The 19,887-nt window shown below is 30.0% G+C and overlaps 1 protein-coding gene across 1 annotated transcript; it reads left to right on the top strand.

Moving 5' to 3' along the window:
• The first annotated feature begins 6,285 nt into the window (after positions 1–6,285).
• LOC120089275 (putative pectinesterase 11) lies at positions 6,286–11,606 on the top strand. Its single transcript, XM_039046694.1, has 4 exons — positions 6,286–6,462; positions 8,266–8,614; positions 9,975–10,210; positions 11,258–11,606. The coding sequence occupies exons 1-4, from the start codon at positions 6,314–6,316 to the stop codon at positions 11,427–11,429; spliced, it is 906 nt and encodes a 301-aa protein (XP_038902622.1). The 5' UTR covers positions 6,286–6,313; the 3' UTR covers positions 11,430–11,606.
• The last annotated feature ends 8,281 nt before the right edge of the window (positions 11,607–19,887 follow it).

Raw genomic sequence — 19,887 nt, 5'->3', positions numbered from 1 at the left:
CCAAATCCCCTCCACTTGCATACATTTAATGTTCATCAAGATTGGTCCAAGTTAGGTAAGCAAGACAAGGCATATAGTTACAATTTTATCTTTCAATTCATTAATGCATTTTCTTGCCTTTTCTTTCATCAATTTCACATTTCTTTTTAATAAGTTTCATTCAATGTGAGCGTATGCACTAAATCCTTAATAAACTTCTATTAAAAACTAGCCCAAACCATGAAAAATCTCACTCCGGTTCATTGGGGTGTTGGCCACGTCTCGAATAGCCTTGAACTTTCCTTCATCAACTTTTCACTTCCATCCTTTCCATACAACAATACTAAAACATTGAAATTGGTCTAGAAAATGCTACAACTTTTTGAAATGACAAATAAAACTTTCTTCTCTCTAAAGTTAATAAAATTGTCTTGACATGCACATTATTTATATCAAATTTTTGAGAGAACAAGATATATCCAGTATATCCACAACAAATTTTCCAAATGTATCCTCTTTCAAACAAATATTAGCCAAAGCTTTGCATGTAAAGCCCTGTGCAATTGAAGATCATGGCAATAAAGCCACCTATCAGACAAATTTTGTTTTGAAAGCCGTTTTCCACTCATTTCACATGTTAATCGAATTTGATGTTAAAATGCAGCTATTTTGATGCAAGAAAAGAGGCCAATCATGTTCTTTAGTGAGAAGCTAAATGGAGCACAACTTAGCTATCCCACATATGATAAGGAATTACATGCACTTGTAAGGGCTTTGCAAGTTTGGCAACATTACTTGTGGCCAAAAGAGTTTGTCATCCACACGGATCATGAAAGCTTGAAGCATCTCAAAAGCCAACAAAGTTGAACAAGAGGCATGCTAAATAGGTAGAGTTCATTGAGATATTTCCATATGCCATTCATTACAAGAAAGGTAAGGATAATGTGGTGGCTGATGCATTATCAAGAAGGTATGAATTGTTTTCTTCCTTTAGTGTAAAAATTCTTGGTTTTAAACACATGATTGATTTGTACAAAGTAGAGATATCTGAATTTCATGATGTGTATATTCAATGTTTAAAAGGGAAAAACGTGCATGATTATATTGTGTTTGATTAAATGCTTTTTAGGAAAGGAAAACTTTGTATTCCTAAGTGTTCCATAAGAGAGTTGCTTGTGAAGGAAGCTCATGAGGGAGGACTAATGGGGTATTTTGGGGAATTTAAAACATATAACATGTTGGCTGAACATTTTTATTGGTTAAAAATGAGAAAGGATATGAACAAAGTGTGCAAACAATGTTTCAAATGTAAGGAGGCTAAGTCTAAGACACAACCACATGGTTAGATGTTTCTAGTGAACCTTGGATTGACATTAGCATGGATTTTGTTTTAGGACTACCAAAGACTAGAAGACATCATGATGACATTTTTTGTGGTAATTGATAGGTTTAGTAAAATGGCACATTTCATACCATATAATAAAACAAATGATGCTACTAACATAGTTAATCTTTTCTTTAGGGAAGTGGTTAGATTGCATGGAATTCCTAAGACCATTGTTAGTGATAGAGATGCAAAATTTTTAAGCCATTTTTGAAAAGTTTTCTGGGGTAAGTTGGGAATTAAGCTTTTGTTTTCAACAACTTGTCACCCCCAAACTGATGGGCAAACTGAGGTGGTTAATAGAACATTGGAAACTTTGCTTAGGTCATTAATTTCTAAAAATCTCAAGTCTTGGGAGGATACTCTACCTTTTGTAGAGTTTGCTTACAATAGAGCAATACATAGCACCACTCATTGTTCACCTTTTGAGGTTGTGTATGGCTTTAATCCATTAACTCTGTTGGATTTGTCACCCTTGCCACCTAATATGTTTACTAGTGATGCAGCTGTTTCAAGAGCAAAATACATCAAAAATTTGCATAAAGAAGTCAAAGAAGGGATTAAAAAGAAGAATCAAAAGCTTGTCAATAGCAAGAACCAAGGGAGAAAGAAAATGATTTTTAAACCCGGTGTTGGGTTTGGGTACATCTACGAAAGGAAAGGTTTCCAGATCAAAGAATGTCTAAACTTCAACCAAGAGGAGATGGTCCATTTCAAGTGATAGAGCGGATCAATGATAATGCCTACAAATTGGATCTTCGAGGTGAGTACAACGTAAATTCTACTTTCAATGTGGCTGATTTGACTCCTTTTGATGTAGGGAATGAAGACCTTGATTTGAGGACAAATCCTTTTAAAGAAAGGGGGGATGATATGACTTCAACCATTGAATCATTGCATGTACCTAAAGAACCAATTACAAGAAGCAAGACAAAGAAGATTCAAGAAGCATTCACACTACATCTTCAAAAACTAGAAAATTCACAAGAACCGACAAATAATTTTGAGACCAAAGTTTTATATAATGTTAATTCAATGAGTCAAGAAAGAGAATGACACGAAGATGGCATGGAAAAGTCCTATAGTTTGGAAGATGACATTGATGTAAAAAAAAAAATGTGCAGATTTTGTGAAGAAAATGTTGTCAAGTGTGCACTGCATGGGGAAATTTTTCTGCATTCCTAGTTTTGCATTTTGACTTATAATTTAGTTATGCAATCAAGTTTCAAGTTTCTAGGTGTTATTTTCTACAATTTGCAAATTAATTGTATTTTGAATGACTTTTGAGTTTCTTGCATCTACGACCATTTGGCCTATAAAATAGCTTGTATATGTTCTTCAAAACTCAGATTATCAATAGTAAAAAGCTTGTGGTTTATTCAACCTTTGGTGTTGTCTTTTTTTTTTTCTTTTCAAATCTTGCTTTAGATTTGATATTTAAATCAATTCATTGGATTAGTCTTGATCAAACTAATTCTGGATTGAGTTGTCTTAGGATCTAAGAGTGACCATCATAGATTCTAAGTTTGATCTAAGTAGCTTTCTTTGTGAGTGTTTGCAAGGATCTTAGAAGGACCTCTAGCTTTACATCCAACAAGCATCGCGGGTGCTTATCAGTCGAGTTCGATAGAGGATACTTGGATAAAAGACACTTAGGTTTATGGTCAGCATAAAATGAATTTGAGGTCTAAATAATTAATTTAGTTGATCCATCAATGAAATCATCACCCTACGACGTGTCTTTGTCTAGTTTCGCCCGATGTTATCTTTTATTTGCTTTTTAGAATTAGATTAGTTAAATTCTCATCACACTTTGGTCCCCTAGATAAAATAAGAAGGACCTCTAAGTAGCTAAAAATGAGTCAAACCAATTTCTTAAAGGATGATACTCGGTGCCTTGATCATTTTATTATATTATAACTAAACGTATGCGATTGCGTCCATCAACAACATATTTGTATTGTTATTTGAGATTTTTTTAGGGTTGTTATTCTCTACTTTTGGTTGTATTGTTCTTAGGGTAATCAGGAGTTATTTCGTCTCTCATATTCTCTATATAAATGTGGCTTTGGGATCTATTGCTGGTATGAAAAAGATTGAAATAAAATCAATATCTTGAAAGATTTTCTCCTGAAATTCTGTATTATTATGTTTCTCTTTCCTGTGAATTGCTAGACAAAAAGAAATCCACCCGATTAATAAAATTGATGATCTCCAGCGAACAGAATCAACCGCAGATTAATGTCTCCCTTTCTCTGAGTAAAAATGCAGTCACTCAAAAGTGTCAGACTATTATGATCACGAACAACCCAATGGATAGTTAATGTTAGTTATAAAAACTATTGCAATTTAGAAAGGTCTTTATGAGTAGCCATCCTAATGGTCGGAATAGACAAGTTTATGGTAGAATTTTTTATTCATCATATTTAATTTCTTGAAAATGAAAATTAACTAATAATAAAATAGATGTTTTTCATTTTTATTGTAAGAATATGCTTAATGTTTTCTCACAAAAAAAAGAAAAAGAATATAATATATATAATGAATAGAAGTATATTTGAAATAACGTAATGAAGTTAGAATTTGAGGTCAACTAATTAATAATGTAAAGACAACAAAATAAGGGAAAGAAAATCAAAGTTTTCCTCTACCAGCTGTGTTTTATTCAAAGTTGAAGTTGCCATGTATTGTGCCTTATGTATCTGTTGCTTCAAGAAATCACTGCCTTTTTCTGTATTTCTTTTGCTTCATTCCATCCTTTTCAATGCCACCTTTATTTATTTATTTATTATTTACGTTTTATGATTCGGTTCATGCTCACTTCTTTCGGGTTCATATATACCATTTACCATCGTTTGATTTTAATGCCCTAATCGATATCCCATTTTCAAAAATTAAAAAAAAAAAAACTAAACTAAAATCTTGTTTGATAATTAAGGTTCTGTTCATTAATCATTTGGGTCTCATTTACTAAGGTTCCGTTTGATAACCATTTAGTACTCAACCAAAAATGTGGATAAAATAGGTTAAATTTTCAAAAACAAAAACAAAAAATCAAATGGTTACCAAATGGGACTTTAATTTTTTTGTATTTGTTTTTAACATTACGTCTGTAGACACTACTTTCACCTCCAAATTTCTCCCTTTGTTATCTACTTTTTACCAATGGTTTAAAACACCTAGCCAAAATTTGAAAACTAAAAAAAGTAGCTTTTAAAAACTTGTTTTTATTTTTTGAATTTGATGAAGAATTCAATCATTGTACTTAAAAAAGATGCAAATCTTGGTAAGAAATGGAAAGAAAATAGGCTTAATTTTCAAAAATAAAAAATGAAAACTGAAATGGTTACCACATGGGGGCATAACCATTTCGTTTTTTGTTTTGGTTTTTGAAAATTAAGTCTACTTCTTCTCAATTTCTTATAATGATTTGCATTTTTCTTGAGTAGAATGATTGAATTCTTGGTCGAATTCCAAAAATAGAACCAAAATTTTAAAAGTTGATTTTTTTAGTTTTCAAAATTTGATTAGTTTTTTAAACCATTGGTAAAAAGTAGATAACAAAGGAAAAAATTAGGAGATGAAAATAGTGTTTGTAGCTTAATAATGTTAAAAAACCAAAAACTAAAAACGAAATGGTTACCAAATGAGACATTGGTTTTTTGTTTTGTTTTTTGAAAATGAAGTTTCTTCTAAAATTTCTTACCTTTCATCTTTCTTAAGTAAAATATTTGGATTTTTAGTCAAATTCCAAAAAAAAAAAAAGATTTAAAAAAAACTATTTGTTTTTTTTTTAAATTCTTAGTGCAAAATTAAAAATTGACTTAGTTTTTAAAAATATCGATAGAAACTTAAATAACAACAAAACAAGAAATTTAGTGATGGAAAAAACATTTATAGATTTAATTTTTAAAAAGAAAATGGTTACTAAATAGAGTTTTAGATTTTGTTATTCACTTTCTATCAATATTTTTAAAAACTAAATCAGTTTGAAAACTAAAAAAATAAGTACTTTTTAAAATAAAAATAAAACATGTTTTTAGATTTGGATTTGACAAAGAATTTAAACATTGAAAATCATAATAAGAAATTGGAGAAGAAACAAAAATATAATTTCAAAAACATAAAACTAACAAACAAGACTGTTATCAATCAGAAATGTTATTAGCGAAGACCATAATTAATTACACTTATTTTATATGGGAGGAAACTTGTATTGTTTATACACTTCCATATGTACAACTATGTTGTTATAAGTTTAATTTTTAAAAATCAAAACCAAAATTATTATCAAACAAAAGTTAAATGTTATCAATTGACATCGTAATCAATTAATTGCACTTAATTTATGTGGAAGTAAACTTGTATTAATTGTTTGCATTTGATAAGTATAAGTTGTATTTATAAGCTTACAAAAATAAAAAATCAAATTGTTACTAAACAAAGTCATCATGAGTTAGCACATACTATTTACACAAAATTATTAAAAAAAAAAAAAAATCCTTTTTGAATTTTACTTGTTTAAAAAATACCCTTATACTATCACAAAAATTGCAGTATTACCTCTCAAACTTTCATACCATAAAATATAAAACCGTTTGAATGACGATGACCTAAACAATTTCGACTACTTCTACTCTAAGGAATTTTTTGAAATAGTTATATAAGTTTATGAGTAATATTATTGCATATCTTTTGAAGGGATATGAGTAGTTTTGAACGATATTTCTTATAATTTAACCTTTATATATATATATATATATATTTGGGGAAACTTTTATTCATTGCAACCCCATGGAGATGAATAAGGAAATTCCCTCACATGGGCACACATGGGCATTTAGCCTCTAAACCAAGCTACACAAACTATAAATATGTGCATATCTCTTATGATCATTATATTTGTGGTGGAAGGGGAAATTATTTTGAAAAATCTTCCAATATATTGGAATGGCTCCTACAGATATGACAAGTGCAAGGCTGATAAGAGTGGATCAATCAGGAAATGGAGATTTTAAAAAGATTCAAGAAGCAATTGATTCTGTTCCATCTCATAACAATGAACTCGTTTTCATTTGGGTTAAGCCTGGAACTTACAGGTTCGTAAAATTAAATCATTTGTTTGATTTCCAATTTTAAATTTTTGTTATGTACTAGTCGACGACTAATACGATTATCAAACTCTTTAACATAGTATAAGTTAACCAACACGAACATAGTTCAATTGATACAAACTTTTTTCTATGATTTTAAGGGTAGGAGGTTTTGTTAAATAAACATTAAAAGAGAGGGTATTTAAAAAAAAAAAAAAAAACTAATGATAAGAAAAATTACACTTTTGGTCTCTTAAGTTTTGAGTTAATAGTAGTTTGTTTTATGAGTTTTCAAACTCCACATTTTAAGCCCCGTTTGGTAACCATTTCGTTTTTTGTTTTTAGTTTTTTTGAAAATTAAGCCTATAGGTACTATTTCCATCTCCTAATTTCTTCTTTTGTTATCCATTTTTACCAATAATTTAAAAGATTAAGTCAAAATTTGAAAATTTAAAAAAGTAGCTTTTTAAAATTTATTTTTATTTTTGAAATTTGACTAAAAGTTCAAGAATTGTAATGCAAATTATTGTACGAATGGGAAATATCTCGACTTAATTTCCAAAAATCAAAAAACAAAAAATAAAATGGTGCACTTTTAACTTTTGAAATTTGATCTCTTTTTCTTAGGGTTTTTGCTACCGTAGCTAATGGAAGTTGACAATTTTTTTTTAATTGAAAAGTATTCTTTTAATTTTTTAAAAATAAAACATATTTTAAACATTCTTGGTCCCTCTTCCTTCTTCTTTCTTCCTGGGTGATTTTGATTTTATTTGAGTTAAATGGTAATCACCAATGGTTCAAAAAATTTTGATTTTAACAATCATGTAGTTCATAGGTTGCTTGTGTATTTTACAATGTACTCAAGGATTTAACTGTAATGATGTAACAAATTGAAGAGGTGTTGGATCAAATTCAAAATTGAAGGGTTGTAATTGTCTCTACTTCAATATTATAAAAAGAATTAGAGATTTTGACTGCTATAATATGGTTGTCTCATGAACTCGAAAAATCTACGTCTCTATTTTCTCTCTGATTTTTTTCTTAGTTTCAATAACATGTAGGATTAGGAGATTCGAACCTCTAACTTAACTTTAAACTTAAATGAGTTGAGCTATTTTCAAACCGGCCTTAACCCTAAATTAATATATAGTCAGAATGATTTTTGGTATTTCTCTTTTCTAAAAATAAAAAAAAAAATTAGTGATAATTTAATTAAAAATAATGATAAAAGAAATTTTTTGTAAGGATGTTCGTGAACTGAGTTGAAACACTTTTTAGATTTAATCTAATTATTTGGGTTATAAGTTTCTTCAACTTAAATAACTCTTATTAAATAATGAAGCTAACCCAACCCGTTCATGAAACATTTTTTGAGTGGGTTGGTTCGGGTTACTCAAATTATTTATTTAATTTTTGTTTTAGAAAATAAGTAAAATATTACTATGTAAAATTTTATTGAATTATTTTCATATATTGGATTAACCTTAACAACTCAATCTAATAAAAATTTTCTTTCCCAGTTGCTACAAAATTATATTTAGCTGTTGGGAAATAAATAAGTTAAAAAATATATATTTTTTAAATTAATAATAAATTTGAGCCCATTTAGGTTATTTTAGACCCATACATAAACTAATTTTGTCTATAAAATTTTCATTTATTTGAACTAAATCTAATCTAAATAGGTTGATAACTAAAACAAAATCTAATCTAAATAGGTTGATAACTAAACTAAAATGTAGTTGTGATTTTTTCGGGTGATTTAGGTTTTTTTTAACGCACTTCATTTTTGGTAATGAAATTGAACAGAGAGAAAATAGTGGTACCGGAGGAGAAGCCATTCATAACAATAAGCGGCAGCAAGGCCTCCGACACCATAATCACATGGAACCAAGGAACTGATTTACTTCAATCTCCGGTCGTCTCCGTCTTTGCCTCCGACTTCATCGGCCGTTTTCTGACCATCCAAAACACCTTCGGCACCACCGGCATTGCGGTGGCGCTAAGGGTCTCTGCAGACAGAGCCGCCTTCTATGGCTGCCGGATCATATCCTTTCAAGATACCCTTCTGGATGACGCCGGAAGACATTACTTCAAGAATTGTTACATTGAAGGAGCCACCGATTTCATCTGCGGAAATGCCGCTTCTCTCTACGAGGTTTTTTCATCTCCTTTAATAATTATTTGATTTTTTAAAAAAATGAAATTGTAAAACATAATTTCTATCTCTGGTTTTTTTAATAATTTAGATAACTATATATTTTAGAGTCCTTTCTCAAAATTTAAAGCTAAGTTGTGAAAACTAATTAATTAAAACTAATATATTGTTTTTAAAAAACTTTTTTTTTTTTTTTTTTTTTTTTTTTTTGTTTGGTTGTACATTCATATTTGATTGTATATGAGAAGGTAATAAATTATATTTGTATATTGTAGGAAACTAATTAGGATAACCTCATATTATTTTTAATAGATTAATCAATTAATAATGAAAGAATCATTTTAATTAGATAATTAATTACAAGCATTATTAAAAAAATGAATACACATACTAAGTTAAAATAACTATTAGTGAATCAATTGTTTTTATTTGAAACTAATACTAAAATTAATTAATTAGTATTTGTACATAAATATATTTAACTACATTAATTTAATATATTTTTATTGATAAAAGTGAATTAAATAAGTATATGATTATTTATTTATTACAATCAATTATTTAATTTTAGTTAAAGTAGTGTTCATATTTATTAATTATAAATTTTATTTGTATCAACTTATTTTGCTTAGATAACATGAATAACTTCATTTTAATAAACAATATACAAAAATTAATCTAAGAAAAGAGAACCAAATATGATAGGTTAAGAATGAAAGTTAATAAGAAATATTAGATCAAATGTTTTAAATTAATGATCATATGTTGATTATGAAGGATGAAATTAAAATTAATCTCAATAAATAATTGTTGGATTATAAAATTACAATTAAGTAACCAATTATATTTATTGAAAAATGAATTTTTTACTAAATTTTAAGATATTGTTAGCTAATTAGTCAATGATTTACGTAAATAAGTAATTACATTAATTTAATAAATTTTTATTTATCAAAATAAATTAAGTAAACAATTTAATAGATTATTATTGATTTATTAAAATAAATAATTATATTAATTTATTAAATTAATATTAATTAATTAATTAATAATATTCAAAATGAAATTATATATAAAATAAAAAATAGAAGAAGAGGGAAGAAGAGAAAACCTACACTCTTGGAAGGGAAAATGAAACCTTTGTATGAGAAAGAAGTGTCATAGGTTTTGCATGTCTGTATCAATGTCCATCTAGAAAACTCTTCAACCAAACCAGGTTTTTATTATAAATCGTTGGTTTTGATATAAGTGTACTTTGAACGTGAACTATATTGATTCATGCACTTTTTTCTCTCTTTTTAGAAATATAATTTCAAAACATCTATTTTTGGTCTTTTTGGTCTTATGTTCAATTGTATAGAGGTGTCATTTGCACTCGACGTCGGATAGAGGTGGGGCGATGACGGCGCAACACCGGAACACGACGGAGGAGAACACTGGGTTTGTGTTCTTGGGAGGAAAAATTACAGGAAGTGGTTCCACTTTTCTTGGACGGCCATGGGGGGATTGCTCTAAGGTTGTGTTTGGTTACACCTACATGTCCAATGTTGTTGAACCACAGGGCTGGAATGATTGGGGAGATCAAAGCAAGCAAAGGTAATATATACACCCTAACATTATTTATTCCCATTAGATAAGATTATTAATTAAATTCTCGAGGTTTAGTTTTATTTGTTAGTTTCAGTTTAGTCTATATCATTTTTGAAAGTTACAATTTAGTATTAAAGTGAGCTTGGTTCTAGAGATGAAAGGTTCAATTCTCTATCCCGCAATTATTGAATTAAAAAAAAGTTTTAATTTAGTCTCTACCATTTGAATTTAGTTTTAATCTTTTTCTTATAATTTTAAAAGTTTCGATAATTTAATTCATGTGGTTAAGTTTAAGTTCACATATTCTTATCTCTAAATAGTCTTTTTTAATCACTTCTTTTTACATATTTTTACCGAGATCAAATTAGAGTTAAAACTTAAAACTATATAATAGACTAAATTGAAACTAATTCTATAGAACTCACTAAACTCGAAATACAAACATCAAAATTAATTACAACAAAATAGATATTTCATGACACATGAACAACAGCATATTTAGAGAGGAAGGAAAAAAAACAGTCGTAAAAACTCAATTCACGCGTTGAAACTTTTTAAATCGTAAGAAATCAATAACTCAAATAATAGTTAGGAACTAAATAGAAACTTCCAAAATTTATATGATTCAACATGTGTTATAAATACCAAAGTAAACTTGTGTGGGCAAAAAATATAGGAGAATTTTCTTTTTTTAAAAGTATTAAACATAAAATTTTAGATGCAAAACTCTAAAACTAGAGAAAAATTATGACCAAAAGAAACTGCTGATGTCGAATATTATTACAGTCGTGCATAATTTCTCTGAAATTTGTAACATACTAAGCTTAAAAGTGTTTCCTAGTTCAAATGATTGGAAAACAAAGAAATATAGTAGGGCTTTCTTTTTCTTTTTTTTAATAGTATTTAGAGCCTATCATTTAATTTCTTGTATTTTTAGATGCAATTAAATTCGTTATCCGGTCGTTGTTGATATTTTACCAAAAACCCTACAAGGTGGTAAAATTAATTGTAATTTGCAAACTAAGATTTGTGTGAAACCATTCATATATACAGAACAGTGTTGTATGGAGAATACAAATGCTATGGGCCAGGAGCAAATAGAGCCAAAAGAGTGGCATGGTCACGAAGCCTGTCGACGGATGAAGCTGCAAAACTCTTCACCAAAGACATCATTGGCGGTCGAGCTTGGCTTCGACCTGCACCATCTCATTTCAAAAGGGGCTAGTCCTACCTAGCTCCATCATTATTATTGTCACAATCAACATTCTCTATTAATTTTCTCACATATAATTATAATCTCAATATTACGTATGGATAATATGATGTTTCTTCTTGTTAGTCCGACATTATAATTTTGTTGTCCATGAGTTGGTATCGCAAGACGACACAAAATGATATAACACATTCCCTAAAGATCATTCTCTATGACGTTGTCTCCTACTCTATAAGCTCTCACTAGAAGAAATTCGGACTTTAATGTCGGTTGGCAACTGACATTAAAGATAGTGTTATTAAATCCCTTTAATGTCGGTTTTAAACCGACATTAAAGGGCTTCAATAACACCAATAACACAGCCTTTAATGTCGATTGCAACCGACATTAAATGCAGCCGACATTGAAGGTCTTTAATGTCGGCTACAACCGACATTGAAGGTCTTTAATATCGGTTGCAACCGATATTGAAGGTCTTTAATGTCGATTGCAACCGACATTGAAGGTCTTTAATGTCGATTGCAACCGACATTAAAGCCTTTTTTTTAATTCTTAACCGACATTGAATCCCAAATCTGTCCGTTTTATCAATTATTGTCTGTTTTTTAAAGTTCTCTTGCCAAATCCATTTTTTTGGTAAAAAAGTATAACATGACACATCATCATCAAATGCTATGGCTATGACATATTATTCATGTATGGATTGTAAATCTATTACATTTAATCCTCAAATTCTGCTATAGAATTATAATTTAAAAGGCGTACAATAATTCAGGCCTTGAAAACATAAATTACAAGTAATACAAAGATTATGATTTTACAAACATTATGAGTTTATTGTCACTCTCCACTTAGTAAGTATGGAAACCTTCATAATTCTTCTTGAACAGACCCTCCAGCTTCAGTAGTATCTGGTTATAGGCATCTTTGTCTGACCACTGTTGTTCAAAGGATCACAAACAATAAAGGTTTGGGCGTAAGCGTAACACATGCAACGGAAGATTGTATCCATTCATATATATATATATAGATACAAATGGATAAAATGTTTGAGACCTTACCCTTAGAAACTCTGCAACTTTTGCCAGCTAATTGTTGTTGCTCGAATGTACTTTGGTTTCCATGCCAAGAGAAAACAGAAGAGCCGGATTGTAGGACAAAACACTCAGTAGAGTTCAGTGAGGTTGCAACCCAGATAATCATAAGTTGAGACGTTACCATAAGACTTGCAATGGCTCAAATTAGTACAGGCTTTCAGCATAAACATGAAAGATGACGCAATGACAATGTTATAACATTATTTCCAGTCAGCTTGAATATGTATGCACACATATATTTCAAACCTCAAGAGGCAATATTGAAAGGCATTTTAAAAAGCAAGAATCACACTTAACATAGAAAAAAAATGATCAAAATCACTATTACATACAACTTCATTTTGTTAATAATTTGAATGAGTAGCTGGCTTACTCTTTACATTTTGTTCATAAAATCCACCTTGAATGAAATGATAGCTGTAGGAAGCTTTGGTTATCTCAAAGCCAGTTTTAGTGATTATCATCTTTGATCTTGGATATTATCTTGTTACATTACCAATTTAGCTTCAAGTAGTTGTTGAATTAAGGTTAAACTTTACTCTGACTCACATGTGTTACAGGCTAATGGGTAATAGCTTGAAACTGGCTGTGGAATGAGCCAAGGATGTTGTCTTTTGGAAAATGGTGTTTGTTTCAATGGATTGGACCTGTCTACGATCTCCTCCTCTGAAACAGTCTTATTAAAGTTGCATCAACTTTTTCTTTTGGTTGTGTGTATTCTCTTTTCATAATGACAGTGATTTTGAACCATTCAATCCAAATCTGAATGGAAATTGGTTTTCTTTGTGGGGGAAAATTAATTTGAATCCAAATTTATAAATTAATGACAGTGATTTTGAACCATTCAATCCAAATCTGAATGGAACACCTATAAAAAGATAACAAATGCAACAATGTCAAAATAAAATAAATAAATAAATAAAGATCTATAACTTACAATGATCGACGACAATAAGGTGTACTCGATGGCTGCAGCTTGTTCAACGAATGACATGAAAAAGATTTGCTACAGCTTGTTCAACGAATGACATGAAAAAGATTTGTAACCCAGTTTTTTAAATTAAAAGAGGAAAAAAAAAAGAAACCTAAGACTAAACTTACGTTTCAATCGACAACACCTTGACGATCTCAGTGGCAACGGTGGCAGACGACATGACCGAGCGACAGCAGTAGCGGATGAACACCACCTGCAGTGGATGATCTTCAGATGGTTTATGAATATAAAAAATAACATGCTTCTGCTAAAAACATACCACGGATGGACGGCACCACAGCTGGACGACCACGGACGGATGGTACCATGAACGAACGACCATGAACGGAAGGCGGACAACCAGAGACGGACGACCGGCAACCTGATTTGCACAGCCAAACTTGGACGACGAACAACCTTTCGCGTGACCAAGGCTTGGGGTAAGAGAGAAATGAAATGGTTTGGCACCGTGAGAATGAGAATAGAAAAATTAGGGCTTTTTCATTAAAGTAAGAAAAAGAAATAATAAATCAAACCTTTAATGTCGGTTTTAAACCAACATTAAAGCCTGTCTTCCAAATCGACATTGTATCTCTAGTTTCACTTTTTCCAACCGACATTAAAGGCCAAAATTCTTGTAGTGTCTTTAATCTTTTTTCTTATTCTATGCGTTGTGTTCATGGTATTAAAATTTGTGTTGACATGTCGATATTTTTATGAGTTCGATGTTGTATAAAGGGAATTTATGATATTTTCGATATATCGTAAAAAATTTTATGGATTACGAAAAATAAGAATAAATGCCCAATGGGCTACAAAAATTCAAATCATCGTTAACCATATTAATGTTATTTTATTAGTGGATTGCATTGTCGACGCCAGATAATGACTGATTGCATTTTCGACGCCAGATAATGGGTCATTTTATTAGTGGATCTAGAAACAAATTATACTAAATGTTGCTTATGTGAATATAATTTAATTATAATAAATGTTTTAACTTATTTAAAAGATTTTTTTAGTCTATTAGCTTCACAGCTAATATATTTCATAAATATCCTAAGATTTAGAAAATTTTTCATATATGTTGTGAATTGAGGAACACAACGAGAACATGGTTATGGAGAAAATATAATACAGTAATATATTTATATAATAATATTAAATATAAAAAATATAAAATAAAATAAAATAACTAAAAACGTAAAATTGGATAATATGTAAATTAGTGGAATTTTGAAGTAGAATTTTTACCAATGTATGTAAATTTTAAGATCCACCAAATGTCACTAGTTATAGGTAAAGTGACAAGTAGGATATGGACTTACATAGACACCAAGCATAAATAATTACAAGGCACATGGACAACATGAAGGGTGACACATGACTTTGGGACACTAAGGCATCTACTTATTATTATAATATTCATAATACTCCCCCTTAGATACTCATATATATATATAACATGCCTCGTTAAAACCTTACTAGGAAAAATCCAATGGAAAAAAACCTAGCGAAGAGAAAAGAGTACATATTTCATATAATACATACTCTAAAAAAATACAATATATTTACTCCCTTCACAAAAACATCACTTAAGATCTCTGAGTCGCCACATTCCAATATTGTACACCAATTTTTCAAAAGTTGCAGTTGGTAATGCCTTTGTAAATAAGTCTGTCGGGTTATCTTTCAAACAAATTTGTTGTACAATGATGTCACCATTTTCTTCAAGATCATGAGTGTAAAAAAGCTTCGGTGAAATATGCTTTGTTCTATCTCCTTTAATATATCATCATTTAATTTGGGCTATGCAAGTTGTGTTATCTTCGTATAATATTGTTAGAAGGTTTTTATTAGAAGACAAGCCACACGTTTCACGAATGTGCTGCGTCATTGACCTTAGCCATACACATTCTCGACTAGCCTCATGAATTGTAAGAATTTCAGCATAATTTGAGGAAGTGGCCGTTATAGTCTGTTTCACCGATCGTCATGATATAGCAATTCTTCCACATGTGAACAAATAACCTGTTTGACATCTAGCTTTGTGTGGATCAGATAAATATCCAAAATCTGCATAACCCATTAGATCAAAATTTGATTTATTTGAATAAAACAAACCCATATCGATTGTTCCTTGGATATAATGGAGTATATGCTTAATTTCGTTACAATGTCTTTTTGTAGGAGATGAACTATATTTAGCTAATAAATTTACTGAAAATGCAATATCTGGTCGATCTTGTATTATTAGCAAAATACATAAGTTCACCAATTGCACTAAGATATGGTACTTCAGGACCAAGAAGTTCTTTATTATCTTCTCGTAGTTGAAATATATCTTTCTTTATATCCAATGAATGAACTTCCATTGGAATATTTAATGGATGTGCTTTGTCCATATAAAATCTTTTCAAAATTTTTCCTATATAAGTTGACTGATGAATAAATATTCCATCTACTAAATGCTCAATTTGCAAATCAAGGCAAAATTTTATTTTTCTGAGATTTTTCATCTCAAATTCTTTCTTAAGATATTCTATTACCTTTGAAAGCTCTCCAAGAGTTCCAATTATATTCAAGTCATCAACATATACAGTTATAATAACAAATCCTGATTGTGATTTCTTATAAAAACACATGGACATATTGGATTATTTTGATATCTTTTTTTCAATAAATATTCACTCAAGCGATTGTACTACATCTATCCTGATTGTTTCAATCCATATAGTGATCTCTATAATTTTATTGAATACTATTCCCAGGAATTTGATGTATATGTTTCAAGTACCTTAAATCCTTATAGGATTCGCATATAAATATCATTATCAAGAAATCCATATAAATATGTTGTGACTATATCCATAAGATGCATATCCAGACTTTTAACACAGTCAAGCCAATTAAATATCTTAATGTAATTACATCCAGAGAATATGTCTTCTCATAATCAATACCAGGTCTTTGTGAAAAACCTTATGCAACTAGTCTTGCTTTATATCTTGTGACCTCATTATTTTCATTTATTTTCCTTACAAATACCCATTTCTATCCCACAGGTTTTACAACTTTTGGTATTCAAATTACTAGTCCAAAAACCTAATGTTTTAAAAGTGAATTTAATTCTGCCTCAATTGCTTCTTTCCACTGAAGCCAATCTTTTCTATGTCGACATTCTTCAACAGATTTTGGTTCAGGACCCTCATTTTCAGATATAATATCAAGAGCAATATTATACCCAAAAGTGTTGTCAATAATTACATTAGTACGATTCCATCTTTTTCCTAACATGACATAATTTATTGAAATTTCATTATTATTGTCTTTAGGTATTTCACTTTCCTCACTAGTCATGTTAAGGATTTCTTCATGGGTATTTACATCCTCAACCAAATCTTTTTCACTATTAATTATTTTTCATGTTCGATTATTTTTATCTTTGGAACCCACTGGTCTACCATGCTTCTGGCGTGTTCCAGACTCATTAGTGACAACTTGTTGCGTTGAGATATCAATTTTCGATGGAACATCTGCAACTGGTATATGTGACCTAGTTACTTTCTTTGCATCTATAAATGCATCTGGTAATTGATTTGTTATATTTTGCAAATGAATTATTTTGTGAACTTCAAGTTCACATTGATCTGTACGAGGATCTAAATGAGACAATAACGATGCATTTCATGTAATTTCTTTTTCCAACTTCTTAATTTCTCGCCCCTAATGTTGGAAAATTTGTCTCATTAAAATGATAATCAGCAAATTGTGTAGTAAATACATCATCCATCAGGTGTTCAAGATATTTAATAATTGATGGGGAATCATATCCAACATATATCCCTAACCTCCTTTGAGGACCCATCTTAATGCGTTGTGGTAGAGCAATTGGAACATATATTGCACACAAAAAAAATTCTTAGATGGAAAATATTTGGCTCATGACCATAAGCTATTGTAATAGCGAGTACTTATGATAAGCTACTGACCTAATGCGTACAAGTGACGTTGCATGCAAAATAGTATGTCCCCATATAGATGAAGGAAGCTTAGCTCTCATAAGTAATCATCTTGCAATTAATTGCAAACATTTTATAAATGATTATGCTAAACCATTTTTTGTATGAACATGAGTAACAGGATGTTCAACACTTATCGCAATTGACATACAATAATTATCAAAAGGTTGGGATGTAAATTGTGCTCTTAACTTAATTATTTGAGCAAGTAATCTTGCAAATGCAATATTTCAACTTGATAATAAGCACACGTGTGACCATCTACTGGATGCATCTATTAATATTATAACATATCTAAACAATCCACTTGGTGGGTTAATAGGCCTACATATATCACCAGAATTCGTTCTAAAAATATAGGTGAAGTGATGGTCTAATTATCAATTTTTCTTGAGAGCAAGCATCATATGATAATTCATTAGCCTGGAGAATCTTCTGGCTCTTCAATGGATGTCCATTTGAATTCTCAATAATTCTTCTCATCATTATAGATCCTGGATGACCCGATCGGTCATACCAAATTGTAAATATGTCTGGATTTATGAACTTCAGGTTCCTTGTTGCATATGTTTCAATTGCTCGTATATGAGTATAATACAATCCATAAGATAAGCAGACATTTTTTCTAATATACGTTTTCATTTGAGGCGATGGATATGATATATAAATATTCCACATTATTCTTACTATCAGTCTCAATATGATAATCATTGCAACGTATATCTTTAAAACTTATAAGATTTCTTTTTGATTGACTAGAGAACAATGGATTGTCAATTGTAAATTTTGTTCCTCTAGGCAAAATAATATTTGTTTTTCGAAAATCTTCGATCAAGTTTGCAGAACCTAATATTGTATTTACTTTTACTTTCAGCATTGTCAATTTGGAAAAATATTTTTTTATTTGTAAGTATTGTGTATGTAGTTGCACTGTCTGCCATAGATAGATCTTCTTTGCTCATTTTTTAATCACCCAAGATATGAAAATGATCCATATTTCTTCATTAAAAGAAAATAAATACAATAAGAAAAACAACACTTAAAATATAAAAAAAGTTACTAAAAAAAACATGAAAATAGATAAAAGAAAACAACAACATTACGTCTAGATATTCTCAAACTCAAAAGAATCACTTGATGTGCCACCAACTGTGTCAATCTTCTTTTCGGGAGATTCAAAGAAGTCCACCACATCCGAATTTGTCACATGGGATGGGTCAAATATATCATTATCTTGGTATGCAAAATTTGCTTCCACATTTTTTCCTTTTTCCTTCAGGGAGGTTTGTTAGAGGTCAACTAAGTGTTTTGACGTACGACATGTACGTGACCAATGTTTAGTCATTCCGCATTCAGAAACATTTATTTTCAACATTTTTTGAACTCTTATCTTGTGGAGCTTTTCCTTTGTGATCATCATTTTATTTAGTTTTTTTTTTTAAATTTGAATGATTAAAACGACCCCCAAGAAAATAATACTTCCTCTGCCATGGTCACGACCTCGATCGCGACCACAATTATTATTAAAATTCACAGCATTCACTTCAGGGTATGGTGTCATTCCAGTTGGTCGAGATTCATGATTTTTCATCAATAACTCGTTATTTTGTTCAGCCATGAGAAGACATGAAATTAATTCAAAATACTATTTAAAACCTTTCTCTCGATATTACTGCTGCATGAGCATATTCGAGACATGAAATGTAGAAAATGTCTTCTCTAATATATCAACATCAGTAATTTTTTTCTACATAACGACAATTTTGAATTGATTTTAAATAATGCGAAATTGTAATCACTTACTGATTTGAAATCTTGTAGTCTCAAGTGCATCCACCCATAACGAGTTTTAGGAAGAATAATTGCTTTTTTTATGATCATTCCTCTCTTTCAATTTTTTTCCACAAGATACGGGGATATTTTATTGTAAGATACTCAATTTTCAATCCCTAGTGGATATGATGACGAAGGAAAGTCATGACTGGATGTTGTATTTCCTTCTTTAGTTTGTTTCTCCCAAGTTCATAGCATCAAGTGAATTTCGACATCAAATATCCATGATAAATAATTATTATCCTTAATATCAAGGGTGAAAAATTCTAATTTTATAAGATTTGTCATGGCTGTCCTATAATAAAATATTGTACTTATGTTAGAAATTTGATAGATATTGAATATGCAAAATAACATTAGATTTATTAATTATAGCGAAGAGGGAAAAACCGACATACCTTTAGAACCCACCTTTAATGGGAAAAACGACAGGAGCTCGTGCTGATAACGTGTTGTGAAATTGAGGAGCACAACGAGAATACGGATATGGACAAAATATAATATAATAATATTAAATATATAAAATAAAATAACTAAAAACATAA

The sequence above is a fragment of the Benincasa hispida genome, chromosome 10, assembly GCF_009727055.1.
Source record: "Benincasa hispida cultivar B227 chromosome 10, ASM972705v1, whole genome shotgun sequence".
Classification (NCBI taxonomy): domain Eukaryota; kingdom Viridiplantae; phylum Streptophyta; class Magnoliopsida; order Cucurbitales; family Cucurbitaceae; genus Benincasa; species Benincasa hispida.
This window is presented reverse-complemented; position numbering and strand designations above follow the sequence as displayed.

What these genes read in the sequence shown, in the direction of transcription:
- LOC120089275 (XM_039046694.1), top strand. Translation starts at nt 6,314, where the DNA reads ATGGCTCCTACAGATATGACAAGTGCAAGGCTGATAAGAGTGGATCAA. An exon ending in GTTAAGCCTGGAACTTACAG is followed by an intron (nt 6,463 to 8,265) that starts GTTCGTAAAATT and finishes GAAATTGAACAG; the next exon opens with AGAGAAAATAGTGGTACCGG. An exon ending in ATGCCGCTTCTCTCTACGAG is followed by an intron (nt 8,615 to 9,974) that starts GTTTTTTCATCT and finishes TCAATTGTATAG; the next exon opens with AGGTGTCATTTGCACTCGAC.